The sequence below is a fragment of the Triturus cristatus genome, chromosome 5_1 (genome assembly GCF_964204655.1).
Source record: "Triturus cristatus chromosome 5_1, aTriCri1.1, whole genome shotgun sequence".
Classification (NCBI taxonomy): domain Eukaryota; kingdom Metazoa; phylum Chordata; class Amphibia; order Caudata; family Salamandridae; genus Triturus; species Triturus cristatus.
Genome location: NC_140587.1, coordinates 805,667,204 through 805,688,150, shown reverse-complemented (window position 1 = coordinate 805,688,150; position 20,947 = coordinate 805,667,204). Strand labels below are relative to the sequence as shown.

The window sequence follows — 20,947 nt, the reverse complement described above, 5'->3', positions numbered from 1 at the left end:
CTCCCTGTCCAAATTCCTGTGGCATGGTAGACATCTTACTTCACAAACTAATCAGGGATGGTGGCCAACATAGGGTGTCCCTTGAGGTGCTGCAGTGCCCATCCGATGAGGGTGGCCGGGGACACTGGACTTTGAAATGTTCTAACTGGCAGAACACCTGCAATGGATAGCAAGATGGCTTGATGAGTGGCCATCCCACGCCCTAATACACTGTTGCGAGTGACTCTGTATTCTTGGGGGCGAAGCTAGATACGGACCCAGAAGGCAACGCTATACGCACCTGACTTTTTTTAACATGGCTATTACTTTGCGTGATATTATCACCCATCCACTATGAGAAACTCATTTCATATGACTTATCCAGGGCGCCCCTCTCTCCCCCATTGCTCCTAACACAGATTTACCTGGGATATACATACACACAGTACCTACAGGCCATACATGAACCCTAGTTCAGGTCTAATCCTCTGCTGGGAGAATAGATCATATCACTTTGACGATACAGGCAGACTGCTATGAGTACCCTTGAATATTAAAGTCTTGAAAGATAAATGAGTCAATGCCATGGGGGACTAGTTATATGACCTATGTACAGATATTGCTGTTGATATGTTAAGCCTTTTTAATTACTCTCCTGACGATGATGTTGTTGTGGAATGTGTAACAAAATGCATCAGTTGTGTAAAATGCCAATAAAGATATTTGAAAAAATAATGCTCCAGGATCTAATCTGGGATGGACAGCAGAACAGAGTGTTATTGTGCATGCTCCAGAGACTGACCAATAAAGGAGGAATGGTAGTATCATTATTTGAACTTTATTACTATGCCGCCCAATTGCAGTGGATAGGTAGATGGCTGGTAGAGCTAGGCCTGCCTGAGCCTGGAGAATTTGGAGTGGCGAGCAGAAAGGGGTCATTACCAGTGATGATGCTGGGGGTGACACTAGCACCGGCTCACAAACCCAGACTCTTATACATAGCCCTCCATTGTTGGAAGGGGGCAACTGATCCGGTTGGATCAGCCCCGTTATATGCTCCTGGGACCCCGTTGGTGGGGGTGGAGACACCAAGAGGCAGATACCTGATGTCCTGAAGACTTTCAGCCTGGACAGAGGCAGATATAACAATGTTGCGTAACTGTTATTCTGAAGGCTTCCTGTACACATTGGATGACCTCACAATGGGGAGTGACCTGAGGGAGGGCCAGTTCCTAGTGTATGGGGCAGTAACACAGGCACTCCCCAGACTCTTTGGGACAGCTGATCAGGAACCATCTACCCATGACTTATTCAAACTGTAGTCACCTTTGGATATTGTCGTCATCACATTTCTTGACTTTATCGAATGACATTAGCCATGATGGCAGACACTGCCGCTTTTTCAGGCTAAATGGGAGACAAATATTGGACGCCAGTTTGTAGGGAAAGAATAGAAGCATAAGTTTGAGTGCACATACAAATACACCTTCAACACCCGATTCAAAGTCAGTTCAATTATCTGCATTGCACTTATCTAACCCCAATAGATTAAAGGTGATGCTGCATACTGCTGACCTGGGATGCCCCCGCTGCGAACGCACAGATGCTGGCTTCATGCACATGGTGTGGGAATGCCTGATCAGAGATAGGTTCTGGCTGCATGTTACTGAGTCATTGGAACACACCCTGGGTAGACCTCAGCTGTTAACGGCCTAGATCTGCCTCCTAGCCCTTTATGGGGGACTGCCCAGAAATTCGGTGAGGACTAGGTTCCTTACCCTGGCTCTGGGGTGGCATGCAAAGAAGTCCCCTACTTTCCCTCCCCATAGTAGGTGGAAGGCAGAAGTTACCCACCGTGCACATGCGGAGCTTGAAGCTCTTATGGATGAGGAGCGTTGGGGGCTTTGCAGGGCGTCTTTGGCTGACAGCTGGATGTAAAGGCTGTCTGGTTTCAAGCAGGAGATGACTGGGTGAGGTAACTATGAACTAGGAGAACACTGAGACTAAGGGCAACACCATTCCCCATGCTGTAACGCTAACTGTAAGGGGCCGCCTACCCTAGACATGCCATAAAGGCTGTAGAACTATACACCATACATGCTATAACCTAGACCAAAACCGGAGAAGTTAACATTCTGTTGTACGTAAACGTTCTGATACTTTGTCTGCTTACCTGCGTGGCTAGCCCATGCAGAAAACAATACAAGGAAGAGGGTTTATACGCTTAAAGGGTGATGCAAAGACGTTCTGGGCCGCATTCGCAATACATGTAATATTCTGAACATCATGGAAATACTATGTGAGATGAGACAGCGTTCTCTACTATTCCATGTTATTGTCATATAATGGATTCCACTACTCTTTACTGTGATGTACGATGTTTTATATGCAAGGCTCAATAAAGAGAGTAAAAAAAAGAGATGGCCTACCATTAAATTGTAGCCCAGGCGAAAATGCCCCTGAGGAATGGCTTGACAATGAAATGAATGCCCCCAAATGGTATGTTGCCCTCTAGCTCAACAGCAGTCAATAAAAGTGATAACGGTGCACCAGACTTGGTGACATGTGTTGATGCCTGTGAAGGTCAGTGGATTGCCATGCTACTGCATTCTGTTGATACATAGATTGTGAAGGACCCAGAAAAAGACTGTTGCATTAGCCATGCCTAGAGATGATCATCTCATCAGCAACCTTACTAGACTTTTGTATACGTAGCTAGGGAACAACAATATCATACGTCTGCAGAAGAAAATGGTCAAACCTTTTGCCGACTTCACTTTGGCCCAAAAATAAAGGTTATTGTCAGACTAGATCCCTGTATTCCTCGCAGCTTTGGTAGTGGCTTCACTTGATCCTAATATCTCAGACTATAGGTATGGGTTCAGAGGTTCTTGTTCCCTTGTACTAAATCCTTGGACATTGTGGGGTATACGACTTTCAGGCTGTGGGGGAAAAGAGGTCTCAGTTTCACTGTGAGCAGTGACTGACCTCCACACTACCTTAAAAGAGGGATCCACAATGATGAACAGGTTTCATGTTTTGATCTGCTGCACACGGGCAAAATATTTCTGCAACTCCTCTCCTTGCCTGTTAGGATCACAATTCTTCTGGCTCTGGAGATGTCTCGACTGGATTGTCCTAATGCCCTTTATGCAGGACTCTCACAATATCTACTGCAGAAACTACAAGCTGTACAGAACGCTGCTGCTCTCCTGGCCTTACATCTACCCAACCGAGCCTCTATTACTTCTCATCTGAAGAATTTGCATTGGCTCCCTGTCAGAAAAAGGATCTTGTTTAAAACCTTGGCCCTTAAGCACCATTCTGGCCCAGATTACCTGTCTTTTAGAATCCAATTCTACACTCCCTCCTGATCTCTGTGCTCTTCAAAAGGCCACCTGGCCAAAGTTCCGAGGGTAAAACGAGCTAGATCTGGAGGCAGAGCCTTTTCCCTTCTGGGCCCTCAAGCTTGGAACAAATTGCCTGTGGAACTCCGCCAAGTGAACAATGAACAATTGTTTAAAAAGCAACTTAAGACTTGGCTTTTCACTCGCTAATGAGTTTTTTTCTTTTTTTCTGACTCCTATTTCCCTTGTAGTGCCGGGACACTCCTCGGAGTAGCCGTGCGTTATAGAAATCTCTTCATTCATTTTTTCATTTATTAAGGGTATCCATTTGTAGCTGTGTTTGATCAGGAAAGGCGTTCCCAAAGAAATGTGTGGGTTGTGTGACACACCCACCAAACAACAAGACAGTAAAAGAAATGTAAAGGTGTGAACCAAGTAGAATTGAATTGATACAGTTTACTTAGAAAACTATCACATAAGTGAAGAAAAGCAAATTTAGGGAGGATTGAGGATCTGTAGGTGGCTGAGGTCAATATTAGACTGAAAAATAGGAAAAATGTAAGAGCTCCTTCATGCAAGCCTTCCTGGGGCCTAGTGCAAGGGGTTGAACCCAATGACACCTCTTGATTGATCAAGTTTTCTATATTTGATTTTAGAACAATTTCTAGAGCATACATCAGTTGTGGGACAATGTTGAAAACCATATCTGACATGGTCTCTAGAGCTTTGGATATAGGGTGAGTTAATCTACTGACCTATTGTGTAAGAAGCTTCAAGCACAATTATAGATCTTTTGATGGCTGACCCGAAATTGCTGACTGATACAATGACAGATACAGTTGTTTTTTCTGCAAGCTGCAAGTTGGCTGTGTGCAGTAAGTTAAGTCGTAGGTGCATCCTCTGGAGTGCCACCTTTGTCAGCAGCTTTTGGTGGATATATTAGTCTCCAAACCAGACCACTCCTTGGTCAGAAGAATACACTTGGAATTACTTTTCAGCCAAATCTACAGAGATGGTCCTTTTATCTCTTAAAAAATCAAAGTAGTGTTTTGTGTGGTTGGTTCATGTTGTTTTCTTCTGGATACATTGCACTGAACTGTTTTTAGTTTGGTCTCTTGGAATGCGCTGTAGGTTCCTCCCCAAAATTGGCATGGTTCATTCCACACAGTCTAGTCAGTAGCAAACCAAAAAACTGGACAGGATTCAAGAAGTCAAAATGTCCCACTGGTTAGGTACATTCTAAGCTACAGCAAACTCAGTCCCCCAGCAAGTAGGTTTCTCACCAGGCAAAGCAGACTAATCACGTCAGATTTAAGCTCTAACGTACCCAGACTTCCGTCCAGAGAATTCTCTTCCACAGAACGAGGCAAGGACTCAGTCCATTGTTTGAGACAATACTGCCAGTTTTATTCCAGCAAGCAGAATTTCTTCTGCAAAAGTAACTGGGAAGTATTTCACGTTTTCCCTGGGCTTGCTTTGTCCTGAGGTTCAGTCCGCTATGCATGGGTTCTTAAATAATGCAGACTAGACTGTTCTAGGTAGGTACCTTTACACCAATCAAAACTATCCTGAAAGTGCCTCCCAACTCCAGTGATCCCAGCATTATGGCTTATTTCAAGGAGTGACTGAGGCCTGTCAGTAGGCCACCAAACACAGCAAAGCCCAACATCTAGAACTAAAAAATTTAAAAAACTGGGATAATATATGGGTAGAAGAATTTCAAGTAAGGTAAATGGAAAAGGCTTCAATATCTAGCCACTCCTTGACCTTCCAGAAGAGCGGATCCCTCGTGTATTCTTGTTACAATGAAAGCTGCCGAAGACATAACACATTTCAGAATGATGTTTTCTGAAAGTGGGATGAGAGGTAGGACTTTATGGACTCATCAGTCGAAATTAACAAATCCAAGTAAGTAACAAACTTTTGGGCATATTATCAAGAAACGGCGTTAAAATTATCGCCACTTTAGAGGCAGAAAACTGCCGCTAAAGCGGTGATAATGGGCTTGATAATATGCCCTTGAGAATTCCCATAGAAGCCCATGTTCTGGTGTCAACATGGGCTTCTATTGGAAATCTCTGCGGCATATTATCAAGCCCATTATCGCCGCGTTAGCGGCAGTTTTCTGCCGCTAAAGCGGCTATAATTTTAACGCCGTGCTTGATAATATGCCCCTTTGTGTGTCAGGCCAGCCATCTTTCTTCAGAGTCTCAGAGGAGGTAATAAATCATTTAATGCTTTCATCCCAGGATTTGATTCTGTCTCCTCCCAAAAATTGATACTACTGCTAACAGCTTTTACATTTTAATACTGAAAGCCATAATGAAACGTGAAATTGCATTTCCCAATCGAGTATCACTGCCAGGCCCGTGATATAATCAGGTCCGTGCTGGCATTAAGGGCCATCTGGAAGTGCCTGAATGTCTGATCTCACAGATCAATGTATAGGCTATTTTTGGATGTTTACATGCCTATTTTAGGGTTGGGTGCGCGGTTTATACTGTTGAGTTCTCTGGTATTACCACAAATATTGCCTGCAGGAAGCTCAAATCCATGCAGTTTTCCGTACTTTGCAAAACAATTATACTGTGTGTCATTACAATTTTAAAAGTGATATGAGTTACAAACGTGTGCCACTTTTTTAGCTAGCTGATTCACTAATGGGGGCACTTTTAATTTGGTGCCCTACATTATTTTTTGTCCTAACCTGACCTTAGATATAACAAAGTTACAAGCTTCAATGGTACAGATTTTGACACGAAGGGGCAGATTTACAAATTTTTCGTGCAACGCAGGACAGCAAGCAAAGTTGTTGCGCTGTGTTGTATGACAAGAAGACAGCAGAAAGCCACCATATCAACTAGGATATGGCACATTTCTGCTGTCTTCCAGCGCTGGTGCACTATGTGCAGCCTAGTGCCAATGTAGGCACCCTAACACGATGGTTCAAGGGTGCCTGTGTTACAGGCAGGATTGTTTTTGTGCAGGAATGGATAACTTCTGCACAGAAACAATCCTTAAAGGCCTTTTCCTCTTTCTATGTGTGCTTCAGAATTCAGCACATATAGAAAGACGAAGTAACAAGGAAAACGAAAGATATTTTTCTTTGTCACGCCTGCTTCAGGGAGGCGTAGATGTTTTACGCATTCCTAGGTGTACTAGCTTTAGTAAATCTTGAAACCGACCAAAATCCATGGTTGGATGCATGGGCACGCATGGGGATGCCTTCCTAATGCAAAGTGCTGCCTTGCGTTACTTTTTGACAAAAATCTCAAGCAAATCTAATTTATATAGCTTTTTAAATTTCAAAATACATTTAGCGTCGTGGCTGCGTCAAAAATGCAAAATGTTCAAAGTCATAACCCTCTAATGTGTATTGTGGCAGAAGTCTTCCGGGTTACAGAGCTCTGTATTATATTTGATACTTGATACAATAAAATCAGTTTATTTAAAAAAATGCAAAATGTTGTAAATGTGCCTCAAACTTTCTACATATAACAGCCCCGCTCTCATGATTGAAAAGACTTTTCCCAGCATCAATGCCCAATCTGAGATGTGACTGTGTACATTTTCAAAAAGCAGCACCCACTGTTTAGTTAGAGTTATGACACGTTTATGCTCTATTGATAGAAAGCAAATGTGACCTTTCCTGGGCATCATTTTCAACAATGAAAATGAGGTATACTAATCAGAAAGTAGGTGCTGTACCAACCAGTGAAGTTATGTTATGTTATTTTATCCGAGTTTATATAGCACGCAGCTGCCTCACCAAAGAGGTGTCCCGGCGCTGCCAGCATTAGAAGATCGGAGCTATGAACCAGAACAGGAAGGCGCATAGAACAAGTAAGAGGATAAAAAATGACTAGGCAGATGGAAAAAGAAAAGTTTTGATAGCTTTCCTAAAGTCCAACAAACGTTCCATCCTGCAGATCTGGAGAAGCAAAGAATTCCATAACTTGGCTGCCAAGCAGCGAAAGGAACGACCCCCGGCCCAAAGGCGCTTCACACGGGGAGCTCTAACCAGATGCTGCCCTGAGGAGCGCAGCTGGCGAGTCGGAACATACGGGGTGAGCAAGTTAGTTAACAGGCTGGGAGAGGCAAGCTTCAAGATCTTAAAAGATAGACAAAGCGTCTTAAATTGGATTCGCTTAGCCATAGGTAGCCAGTGAAGCTTCCGGATGGCACCAGCAGAGGGGCAACTACGCGGGAGTCCCAACAAGGCTCTAGCGGCAGCATTCTGAACACGCTGCAACCGCATAACCTCAGCCTGATTAGCCCCCAACAGGAGAGAACTAGCGTAGTCTAGTCTAGATAGAATGGCAGATTGACATGGTGATCGAGCAAGTGTTTCTTAATACACATTGCAGAGGACACCGTGTTTTTATAGCGCACTACAAGGCAGCTCAAACTCATGTCCCTGAGTGATGGAATCTATGTTCTAAAATTGTCATTAAATATTCTAGGTTATACAAAAACAGAAGAATTAATAGCAGATAAGACTACTAGACCCTCTGGTTTGTCCATTCATCTGCCTACTACACAATGCGGAGTATGTTTGGACTCCAGAGCTGCCTTTGCTCTCACCCAGTATTTACTTCCCGCATCTGTCCAGTGCAGGATGGAGGGCGGTTCCATTCCCACTTGAATGTTAACTTCCGATCGAGATTCTCAGAAAACATAATACCATATGAGAATACTTAAAATATTGTAGTGTATGCATTATTTGTACATCATTACAGTTATCCAATTGTAGAGGTGATAGTTTGAAAACTGAGGGGCGTATTTATCAAGGTGCAAGGGTGCCTGCAATGGCACTAGGCAGCCAAAATTGCGCCAGCACAGGGGAAAAGGCCAGAATGTACAATATTGACTTACATATGGCGGATTCCTGCCCTTTCCCTGTCACGCAGTGCAGTGCGGCAAGGTGACTTGCTGCGCTGCACTGTGTGACTTGACCATAAATATGGCACTTAATCCTTACAGACTCTAAACGCTACTCCAACAAGCCCAGCAGTGCGACAAGTCCTCTTTCTATGGTGATTGCAGCCCTAGCCACAGGAGAGGGTGCTTCTGCGCTAATGTTGTAATAGTAGTGGCTCTAGAAGCGCTCAGCTGTACTGTGGTTGTCTACAACCAATACATTCAGCCTCTTCCACCCTATGGCTTTTCAAAAACCTGCTCATTTCATTGCTGTTTCCAGATTATATTTGTGCATCGGCTCCAACAACTTGAAAGCCCTCAAACAGTGTACTTAAGAGTTCCCTGGCATGACCACCAGACGTCTGTCCACTATATTATCTTATAGAATTAACCTTCTGTTTAGGAGTGTGCATCACAAACAGCCACACACCCATTTCCTGCTAAGGAATAGGTGAAGTAACTCAGGCTGAAGCGCAGGTCTCTTCCTCAATATTCTGAGTTTTGCACTATTAATCTCTTAATTCTGATTGAAGAGCAGAAGCAGGGGCAAGAAGCTCGAGCAGAAAGGAATCTTTGACCTATGGGATGGATATTTGGGCTTGGCTCCTCCGACCAAGCCCTTCTTGACATAAATCGTATATTTGTAGAGAACATGCTCACTGGCCCTGACAGATGTTTGTTGTTACCCAATGCAATGGTATTCATTGAATCAGGGAACTTCTGGAATTCAGCCCAGTGACCCTCAGACTTGGCTGATGTTTGGAGATGTTGTGACATGGACTGTGACTGGACCCAATGAAACAAAAGTGTCATATCGCCAAAGTCAGTCTTGCCAACGCATGAGCTCTATTGAACATTTAAGCAACAAAAATTACAGGCTGTCTTTAGTCTTTCTTCTGTTTCCATTTCACACTGTTCCTGAAAGGCCAGCAGAAAGGCTGGCACTGAAGTTATGACGCCCATTTTAGGAGTAATCCACATGATAACAGTATGTGAATGGGACTAGCATGATCTGGAGCATGAAACTTGTCAGCTAGTTTGGTCACTCAGATGTTTTACTGCACCATGTACAGGATTCTGTTAATCTAAGGGACACAGCTTTGATCCCTCTCACTGAACTTGGGGGCATATTAACAACGGGCAGCGATAATTATCGCTGGCCGTGCTTAGCGATAATTATATTATCGCACGCTGTCTTTGGTATTTATCGCCCTGGTAGCGCGTTATTAACAACGCGTTACTCCAGGGCGATAAAAATTCCAGAGATAGCGAGGTTATCACCGTTTTGCAGGGAACATCGCTGGTTTTCCAGTGATGTTCCCTGCAAAAGGGCGATAACCTTGATGATACGACCCACAGGGTCGTATTAGCATAATCCACCCCCTATGTTAGGGATGGCTAAGTCAGGATTTTAGCAGACGTTAGGTTTTGGCGAAAACATCAGTTTTCGCCAAAATCTAATGTGTGCAAAAATCCTGTGGGCTGCCTTGTAAATATCACGATGTAAGCATCAGCGATATTTGCAAAGTAGTCCATCTTGGGTACGCCCAGTAACGCCCACTTTGCATCTCATTGGAGCTGCAAAGTGAGGCATTGGGAAAAAGGGTGCTAACATGCGCTTATGCATGTTAGCACCCTCTTGTAAATAGGGCGCTGGTTTTATCTCTGCTTTTTTGGCTTTTTAAGCCAAAAAAGCGGAGATAAAGCCCTTGTAAATATGCCCCTTAGTTTGAATTTCTGCCTTCTGTATGGAGGTTTCCTATTGATACGAATGCCCTTTTTTTATAAGCACAGACATGAATGTGTTTAATGTTAATCAATGTGAAGAACTGTATTCGAAGACCACCTGCCTACATCTCATTTATCGTTATTGGAAAATATTATAAAAACACAGGCAGCTATAATGAAACAATAATCAATCAATATCATTAGAAAATGCTGATGGATAAAAATCAAAAGCCACGCAATTAACCGAAGAAATAATCCAAAACTAGGTTTGGAATTTACATGCTTCTTTATGGGGGCCTTAATAATTGTTGTTACACATTTTTAGAGAAGAAACATTGAGAAGGACCATTTTTTTAAGTGGGTGGTGGGAGTGGAAGTATATTTATATGTATGTTCATTTATCCACCAATCATCCTTAAATCCATCCATCCATTCACTCATATATAAGCCCACTCATCCAGTCAGTCATCCAGGTGTTCATCCACATATCCTTATTGCTAGAAATTACCTGAGTTTTCAAAGTGGGAAAGAGATTGTAAATTCAGGAGAGTGGGTAATATCCTGAAAGCTTGGTCTGATGGTATCTGTGAAAGGCTGGACTCTTGCATGCATACCCTAGGACCACATATAATAGCTATTGATTGTTTTAAAGTCTGCACACCTCACTGAAGTTGGAAACAATATGAATTTCAACAGGTTGTAAAGTGTCCCACCACTTGACCTCTCCATCATCTCTTGCATCGTGGACACATTCTACAGGTTGCGGTCCAACTGGACCCCGTGATTTGCTCTCTAGGAGTGATGCCCACACCTTGTCCATGCTCGATGATATTGTTGTTACTTGTATGCACGTCGCCTTGATCATGTTCGCACTATATAAAATTTCATAAATAAAAATAAATAAAATGTAATATTTTTGATTAATTGACATACATGCATTTATTAATCTTTTTCTCATAGTTGGCGTCAGCCCATACGGATACAGCCCTAGGTTTGATATTCACTTTTTGAACACGTTTGAAGTCGCCTTTGGTCGAGAAGGAGAAACAAAGAGCCTGGGTGTCACCGTCGTCATCTGTCCTACCATCAAGCGCTTCCAGCCTGAGATCCAGTGGTACAGAAATGGTGAGCTCCAGAAGGGAATAGGACTTTGCTGTGGGGTAAGCCACACCGCTACCTTGCCATGCTGGCTGGGCTGCCTAGTCAAGAATTGTCAGGTTTCATGGCCATCCGTCCCCTGACTACTCCTGCATGCTTGATTGGAACTGGGTCTGGGATTTTAAAAAAACTTCACTACGGGCCAGCCATGAGCCTATTGTCACTTGTGTGATTCATGAAGATAGATCACTCAAAAATGGGAGTCCATCTTCATGAATCACAGTACTAATGCCCCCCATGTATAGGGAGGTGTTTCTCCCTGCTGCAGGGAAATGTCAATGATTTTTCTATCTTAGGCCGCTATCGTTTACAAGGGACTCTCAGGCAGAAATAAAGTTGGAAGACATAGCATAGAAGGAGCCGCATGTAATTTGGGTTCTTCTCTTATACCATTTCAAGAGCCCATCAGGTCTCCCTACATAGAGTTTTTGATGTCGTAACTGGAGGTGACTCTACCATTGGGAACACTCACTTCCTGCTCTAAATGAGGCGGGTAGGCCTATGTGGGCAGTCAGAACATCCACATCTATTGGCCAATATCTGTTAACTGTTTAGTCTTAAATAAGACTCTATGTCTTTCTCAATGTTTAAATGTGTACAATAAACTTTGAACTCTTGAATAAGGTTAGAGGATGAATACAAAATGGCTTCAGAAGAATGCCGGAATTGGGCAGGAGGGTGTAGACAGCAAGGCTGGTGTGCGGGATTGGGTACCTATGACACACCATCATATAGGAAGTGGGAACACTGGCAGGGAGAGGGTGGGTAGGAAGACGTCAGCTTGTTAGGCAAGAGTCAGGTAGGATGACTGAATTGGAGAGAAGAGGACTACAAAGTGAGCAGGTTTAGTCATTGCGAAGAGCAGTTTTAACTAAAAACAACCCTCGCGATCTATTAGCTTTCTTCCTTTTGACAGCAGCAAAATGACTCTGTTGAACTAATTGTGTAAGAATAAAAACTTGAACCTGCATAGGATCTAATCTAACATATCTCTGAAGTTGTATAATTTCAAAAATACAAACAAGTGGTTGTTTTCAATTTTTCATCAAAACATGATAATTGTAGTGGAACATGATGTCCCAGCCGGGGACAGCATAGAGTTGTTTCTGGCAATGAGAAGAGTTGACTCCTCACAGTATGGCTTTGACCAAAGTCTTGCACTGCACTGAAATTATGAAAACGTCACATATGGTAATCTGAAACTTTGCCAGCTATGATAATAATGCATCAGACCCTTGGATACTTGAGCTCACAAGAGACTCAACAAGAGAAAATTCACGTGCTGGCCAAAACCCTATAAACACAAGCTGTAGACAGGAGCGGCTCCCCCAAAGGACAATCAAACATATGAACCAACCTTCTGTAAAGAAGGGCATTTGGAAATCAACACTTAACTGTGCAAAACAACACTAGGCTACTAAACCAGCTACCTCTAGGACTTCAGCACGAATTAGACAGCCTCTCCGTCTATAGAGGGGATTATGTAGAAGAAATAACAATAACTTGAAGGAAATGTCAAACCCACAAATAGTCTATTGACAACCAGCCACTAGAAGTGCCCGTCCGATACCATCGTCTCATCTTCCACTATTGATTCTACTGGAAACAACCCTTGCGGTCCTTTGCAAGGAGCATAAAGTCACTCCTAGAAGGAGTATCCAAATTCAAGACAATTCCACTAGCCGGCATGTCGTTTGCCCTGAAGGGTACGCAAACTCTGCTGTACTATTTCATCGCAGGGAACAACAGAGAGTTTGTAGCCATGACTGTGATTGAATCAAACCTCTTGTCAGTAGAGTGTGCACTAAGACCCAGTGCTTAATTTGTAAACACATAGGTGCCAGGGCCCTCGTCAGGAGTCCACTGTAGCTTGCACCACCGATAGCCCCTGCCGGTGCTGCCAATGGCAGTACCAACACAACTACTAACCATCACACCCCTTCAAGTGTGACGGTTCAGACCTTCCAGGCCAACCAACGCTATAACAATGGCTTGGGCGGCAGATATAATGATGTTTAATGTATATTGAATTAATAAACAGCTGTTGCTGTGCTCATCTATAAATTAGGCAAACACTGCAACCATGTGGCCGACTGTCATCGGTGCCGTTGCTGACAATTAGGTGTCGGTGCTAACACCAGAAACCATCGGCTCAAATTAAGCACCGCAAAGACCTTTGCAGCAGTGACTAGAAGAAGCTGGGAAAAGCCTGTTTACTTAGAATAAAAGTACAAATAACGTGCATTCTAACAAACACATGGCATGGTATGACTGGTATAGAGGTCCGAAAGACCTTTGAGCTGCGAACCCTCAAGTAACCATGAGGATTCCCAGAAACTAGGCACCCAACTTTTCTCTTCCAGCATTTTAAGTGCCATTTTAAGAGAACTCTGGGCCATGCTAGTTGGCGACGTGCAAAGAAAATGTGGACAGCAACAGTGAACTGACAAACATATACTTTTTTGTTGTACTCTAAACCCACAAACCACGCAGGGTGCTTACGGAACTGTGCCAGGGCTAATGCAACTGACGTTCGTAGCATAAATGAGGCGATAATGCACATGCTTGAACTCTGCAGGGGTGATGCTGCTGCACTGCAATTATTTCAGTGTCATTTACCCATGAACAGGAGTCAGTGTGCCATTTGTTTACTAACTAGGAAAACACTTCCCCCAGGATCTTTGACTTTAGTTTATCTGCACAGCATATTATGAATATATAGGTACAGAATGTTCCAGTGGCAGCCAGAACTGAAGCCTTCTGTGATGTCATCATTGGAATTCTGGAGCTGGTTCTGATGTGAAGGAGAGTCAGTCTGACGAGAGAAGGCGATGAGGCCACGATCTCCTGGCGTGCTCCTGACCATACCTTTGTTCGGGTAGCCCCCTGAAGATCTCACTTTTTAGAGCTTTACTCAGGGCCTCTTTGGCTATCCAGAGAGAGGCACCAGATTTTCTGAGACCATAATCTGTGTTTTGGCGAATCACCCAACCTGCAAGACACCTGTGCTCCTTCACTCTCCCTCGCACACACCCCTTGCATCCATCACAGCGATGGCCGCTCCTACATCGCTTCCAAGACCTGGAACAACCTTTCCCTCCAGCTCCGTATAGCCCCCTCGCTGGCAGACTTCAGAAAGAGACTCAAGACCTGGCTCTTCGAGGGAGACACAGCGCCTAGATACCCCTAGAGGTGACAGTGTCGTGCTTAACAAATGCTTTTTGATTGATCAACCCTTCCGTGCTCCATTTAAGTGCTGCATGTTGAAAGGTGAACCCTGCGGTTGCCAGATTCCAAGTGGGCCATCGGAATTCCACGTGAAGCAGCATTGAGGTAACAGTTATTTCCCTTTTGTGATTGTGACGGACGACAGTCAGGTAGGACTGTTAGAAAGTGAAGAATGAGGGTGCTGCATGCAATGTGGGTGAGAGAAGCCCCAGAGATACCTCAGGGCCGCCTCATCGCTCCGGCAATTCAGGAAAGAACTCAAGACCTGGCTGTTCGAGTGAACAGATGACCTCGATGCAGCAAGCAACCCCAGCGCCTTGAGACCCTCGCGGGTGATTGGCTGCACTTTACTAATCTATAATTAATTGCGCAATGCTTAACCCCCTTCTAAAATGCAGATAGGAGAGGACATGAACCTTAAAAGTGAAATCTGTTACCTTAAGTAGGCAGGACGGTCATAACATAGTTACATACTAGAGTTGTAGCACATTCACTGTAGTCAAAACTAGGGTGACAAATACATTGAATTCTTCAAATATAAGTATGGTGGTAACTAGTAGAGAATGACAATACATTGCAAATTAGGTTTATTTTTCAGATGAACAGTTAGACACCAACTCAAGAGAGTTGTTCTCGTGATCTGGCGAAATAGGATTCTGAATAAAACCCAAAACTGCTCCAGGGTGAACTTAAACTGTAAAGGATGGAGTAAAGAATCAGGCCAATCGGAGACTTTGACCATTGTGTCATACACGAGCCGGTTTAAGAGTTTAAATAAAAAGGCGAATACGCACACGATGAGCGGGTTGTCTTCGATTAAGTAAAGAGTAGTGCAATGCATATCTGGTGAAAGAATGACTTTGAATGTCTTGTAGAAAGAACTACTGAGGTCTGTCTTTTCAAAGTAGGCAAAGTGGAAGCACTTGAAATGAAATATGATTAACCACAAATAAGTGTGCACAGGAATTTCAATCAATCAGGAGTTTGTATAGCGCGACTACTCATCCGTGAGGGTCTCAAGGCGCAGAATTTCAGTTATATTATTTATGTCGGTACCATAGATTTCAGGCTGACGTAGCATCAGGTAACTGAGAGAGTGAGACTCCATTTCCTGTTTTCACCTCACAGCACCAGTAGGTAAAATGGAAATTCTCTTAATGTATTGAGTCTCTTGTATCAATGGTAGTTGTATACCCAGACATTTAGTGGTGACATATTGAAGTAAGAGGGGTGCTGCACATGGTCAAAATACTGGAGCACTTTCCCCCACTGCACACCCCAAATTGCACTCGAATTACATGACATTGATTGTGGAATCGATAATACATGACAGGCCAGGTTTTCCAAACCCGTGTAACCAGGATCTAGAATAAATAGGGGTCTAAGATTCTTACTTTGTTCTCTGATGTATTATTTTAATCATGCAAATCTATAAAGCAACTGATAGTGGGTTTTCAACAGTATTCTGCCCAAGGCACACACCTAACTGCAGGCGCATGCAAGACAAGGTGGCCCTGAACGTGTACCCTATTCACACATTAGTGTCCTCTAGGTATGTTACACTGTGTGATGTCCAGCATCCTCAAACATCCTCACTAATACACGTACACAAGGCCGATTAAATGCAGCCAACAGAATCTTGTCTGAACGACTTTTCAGGAGCAATTGTCAACACCCTGGTGTCCAAAGGATTCAGAATCTTCAGATCTGACAGAATGGGGAAAATAGCAGGGGGTAGCCATAATTATAAAAAGGGGGTGTGGCGTAACGGCCAGAGCGGCTGACTTTGAAACTGGAGAACCAGGTTTGGGTCTCGACGTCGGCTCAACATCCTGTGATTCTGGGCAAATCTCTTAATCTCACAGAGCCTATCAAAAATGAATGGGAGAGTATGTGGCCTAGCGGTTAGGGTGGTCGACTTGAAGCTGGGAAACCGGGTTCAAGTCTTGGCAGGGATACTCAACATCCAGTGATTCTGCACAAATCACGTAATCTCCCCACCGCCTACCAAAAGTGAATGTGTCCTTCTGTAAGGTAGTTGGTGCTCATGTAAAGCGCTCCAATACCTTCCAGCCGAGTTTGTGCTATATAAAAAAGCTCACTTCCTGTAAACTGGTACCCTGTTTCTCATCTTTTGAAACCTTAAAAGTGGCCACCCCCCCACTCTTGCCCCATCAAACATCATCCTCCACTCCGCAACATGCCATGTTCTCAGACGAGGTAAATAGGAGCACATCAGACTATCCAATGTAGTTGACAACTTTTATCTGTTTAGAGGGCCAAGAATCGTTGCAAGCTACTACCCCAAAAAATCTCAATGCAAAGAAATGTAAAATGTTAATTCCAGCTTCTCTTGCACTGACCATGCAGCTTTGTTCTTGCTTACAGTGGCTCCAAGTCTCACCTCCTTCACTAAAACCTGCTATTTTCCTGCTCAACATATATTTAAAAGTCTGACTGAATGTCTTGGTCATCCATCCCTCTGACCCTGCTGGCTCGTAATATCTATGGGAATTACCTACATATTTTGCTGGGCACTTGGCATTAACTCATTCCTTGCCTTAAGCCTGAATGTCATGTCCTAGATATTCAGCGCTCTATGCTACCTCGAGGACTAGATACTTTAAGGTGACAATCAAATATTGTAAGTTTAAAACTGAAACTAAATAAATTAAGAAAAAAACAAATAGCAAGGAGGCAGGGCTCGGGTAAAAGAAACCCACATTGGAGACATAGGGGCAGATACACAACAGAATGGCGGAGCGCAGTGTTACGCCGCAATTGGGAACGTCGCGCTCTGACATTCTGAAAACGCTGGGATGTGCCGTATTTAGCGCTGGCACTAAATTTTGCTGCCTAGCACCAACACAGGCACGTTTGCACCATAGTGCAAGGGTGACTGCATTGCAGGGCATGATTGTTCATGTGCAGGAAGGTGTCCCTTCCTGCACATGAACAATCACTGATGGTGATTTGCTCGTTCTGTGTGCTGCAGCACACATAGAAATAGCAAAAATGAGGAGAACTTAATCATTTCTCCTCGATGTGCTAGGTTAAGACCAGGTTTTTCCTGGTCTTATTTTTGGTGCTGACCCATATTTAGGCCAGCCTTGTAAATATGGGGCAGCGTAAAAAAGCAATGGGTGTTTCGGTGGAATGGCCACTGCAACACCCATTGCCTGCCCCTTTCACGCTAAGGGCTGCATGAAAAGGGGCATTATTTACAAGCTTGCGTTAATCAACGTTAAGTTGCTTAATGGCGCCTCGTAAATAAGACAAAGGGGTTATCACCACCAGAATGTCAAAAAAAAAAGTGACGTTCTGGTGGCAATAACCTCTTGTAAATGTGACTCATAAAAGGAACAGCTAATTGCTTATACTATGTAAAGAAGCTTATACAGCAAGGTACCCAACCCCTTAAGCACTTACCCATAATCGGAGGTGGCATGAAGTAAGAAGAAGAAGCAAAGCCTCTAGACCCAGACACTTGGAATTATGGGATGACTGGGATGATTAGTGTAACACAAATTCAAAATAAGGAGAGGGAGGGTCCTACTCACCAAAGGGACAGGACACCAAACAAGATACTTCTGTCACAAACAAGATCCCTTTGGGCTCCTATTGTAAGCATACGGGTACCCACAATTATCATACATACATCATACAAAATCATCAGCAATCATAAAAAAGATAATATAAAGTTAAATTTTTATTATATTGTGATATATAGATATTTCTGATCTAAAAATCAAAAAGTGCGTACTATAAATTCATAAAAACACATCCAGAGTGTACATCAAAGGTTCAATTTTGCTCACACTTAAATTAAAAACAAATAATCTAACAGACTGTAATAACCGATGGAAACAGAAGACCCAATATTATTTCATTGGCACACCAAGTCTTACAACCAAGTGATTTAGAGGTCAACCCAATCTCGTATTGTCCTTATTTTCAGTGACCCCAGGGGATGCTTGGGTGCTCAAATAACACACAGCGACGCGTTTCGGTGGTACAAAATGATACGCCACCTTCGCGTATGGACACCCAATGTTGTGCTATTGACCTCACAATTCAGCGTATAATAGCACAACATTGGGTGTCCATACGCGATTCTTTTCATTTTTAATTAGGGGAAGAACCATATTCAATAAAATTATCTTGATTGGAATATTTTTCCCTATTTTAAATTCGTTACACACTTTCACATTCACCTACACCAAGACCCTCACTTGCACCTCACCTATCGGCCTCGGAAAAAAGATCTCCGCTAAGTAGGCCCCATCACGGGCGCCTGATCGGGCATTGCAGCGCCGGCCCGAGTAGGAGCAGGCCCGATGATGAAGCGAGACACCTTCTTGTCAGGTGTGTGAGGGCCTTTTTCCAACAAGGAGATCACTCTCCTGTATTTCACTGGTGTTTTCTTTTCTTTACAGTTAGTATTTGTCTTTGCTCTCTTTTGTTAGGAACTGCATACTCTTTGTTTATACATAGTCGCTTGGGTACGTATGCTGGACCTTAATATAAAAACCCTTGATCTCCGTTCCCCTCCTTTTGTTTCCAATCTGCAAACAATGTCAATTGGTTAATTTTGTGTTATACAAGGATTTCTGAGGGGGGAAAACTTAGGAATTCACAATCCTACATTAATGGGCTTAGTTTTCTGAGCATTTCTTGGGCAAGTAGGGATGGACCACACTTGTCCTGATCACTCCTGCACCCTACCTCATCTTTGGGAAAATGTACTAATTTGGCATGTGTTGTTGTCATCCTCATAGATGAAGCCATAAATGTGGTAACTTAATAACAGCTTTGTAGGTGTTAGCTCCAGTGGCGGCCGCTACTTAACAGGGGTGGCGGGACAGGCGGGGAGTGGGCTGTAAATTACTTTTTTTTGTTTTAAACACTTACCTGCAGGCCGGCGCCTCTCGGTCCTCTTCAGCTCCTCAGTCGACAGCGGGAAGAACACAGGCTCCCCAAGCCAATCACAATGCTGCCTTACAGCAGTGTTGTGATAGGTCTGAGGGCCGTGGTTCGGCGCACAGAGAGGGGTTGGGAGGCTGTGCATGTTCTCCAGATAGGCTGTGCTTTATAGCCGATGGAGAACATGTATAGTGTGCATGACTGTTTGGCCTCCCCAATACAGCCAGCCAAACCGTCATGCGCACTTAGTGTGTGTTTACCAATCCTCCCCTATCCTCAGCCCCGCCCTGCACCTGAGCAGGAACGGAAAACTAAAATGATAACATTGGTTACTATCATTTTAGTTTTCCTTTTTAAACTGCTAGCAGAGCAGTGGGGCGACGCTCCTCCACCTTAGAGGAGGATCCGCCGCTGGTTAGCTTGGTAAGAACTACCAAGGGTCAGGTTGTACTTATAGCTTGACGGTAGAACCTTTAAGCCCAGAAATATGGATTTTACTCTTCATTTAAATGTCCCTGCACAGCATACAGCAAGACTGCAGAAGGATAACTGAGAACTAAGTGGCCAGGGTTGACTCCTAAACATTGATGAACTGGCTGGCAGCCATTGAAAAATGTGCAAGTCTCTTTTATGAATTAGGGACTTGTGCATGTTCTTGCATGTCCACACAATGCAGTGTTCATCTTTGCCCATCCATCTTTTTATACAAATAGTAGCAATTCAGTACCATTCAATTCTTAGATGTGTGGTAATTCATTCACCAGAAACAATTCCATAGCATGAAGGTATTTTATGGTAAAGAATACAATCTGTAAGATACTGCATATACCGCCAGCAGGTAAAATTCTTCTCCAATCCCAAAATAGTGCAAAATTGTCAGTGCCCGGTACTCAATTTTTAGGGCCGTGACACCAACACTCAGCATGCACTTCTCTTCTTATTTTCAGGAGTACTTCTCTCGCCATCCAAGTGGGCTCAGATGCACTGGAGCGGAGAGCGTGCAACACTCACACTTAATCACCTCAACAAGGAGGATGAGGGCCTCTACACGCTGCGTGTGATCATGGGGGAGTTCTACGACCAGTTCAGTGGCTACGTCTTTGTTGGAGGTAAGAAACATCTGAACAGACAAAATATCTCAGGGCGCGGGACTTCTGAGTTGACGTGAATTTTAATTTTCTGTTGAACCTTCAAAGGCTGGAGGAAACTGCTGCACCACTATCAACACTGGCTTTTTACTATTCCCATTGGAGTATGTTGTCAAATGTCACATCCATCGAACCTTTCTGTCCATCATATTGTAGGCCAATAATCTTATAACAAAAAGCGAGTTGTGTTATAAAGATGGCCTCCTCAACTTGAACAGGTACTTTAATGGAGTGCCCTTGGATGGCTTCCATGGTAAGAGCACTTGCAAAGATTGAAGAGAAATAACCTTTGTGTCCACACAACCTAAAATTAAAATGATTCCCCTGCTCCACTCCATTAAGCTAATCCCTAAAATGTGAGCCTCAGTGTGGATTTACGGCTGTATAGTCTGGAGAACGTCAACATTATTCTAAAGCCATTCAGTGTTAGTAGATTTCTAATTACTGTGAAAAAAGTGTTCTGTTACTGTAAATGTGCCCCATAGCTATGCTTTGTGTTGGCAAGGGTATAATATG

The 20,947-nt window shown here is 43.6% G+C and overlaps 1 protein-coding gene across 4 annotated transcripts in view; it reads left to right on the top strand.

Moving 5' to 3' along the window:
• MYOM1 (myomesin 1) overlaps window positions 1-20,947 on the top strand; it is a 709,264-nt gene that overhangs the window by 257,070 nt on the left and 431,247 nt on the right. For all 4 annotated transcript variants that reach the window (XM_085605828.1, XM_085605831.1, XM_085605829.1 and 1 more), the window contains 2 exons: window positions 10,935-11,099; window positions 20,231-20,392. In XM_085605828.1, the coding sequence (XP_085461954.1) occupies window positions 10,935-11,099; window positions 20,231-20,392 (327 nt within the window). The remainder of the gene's footprint in view (window positions 1-10,934; window positions 11,100-20,230; window positions 20,393-20,947) is intronic.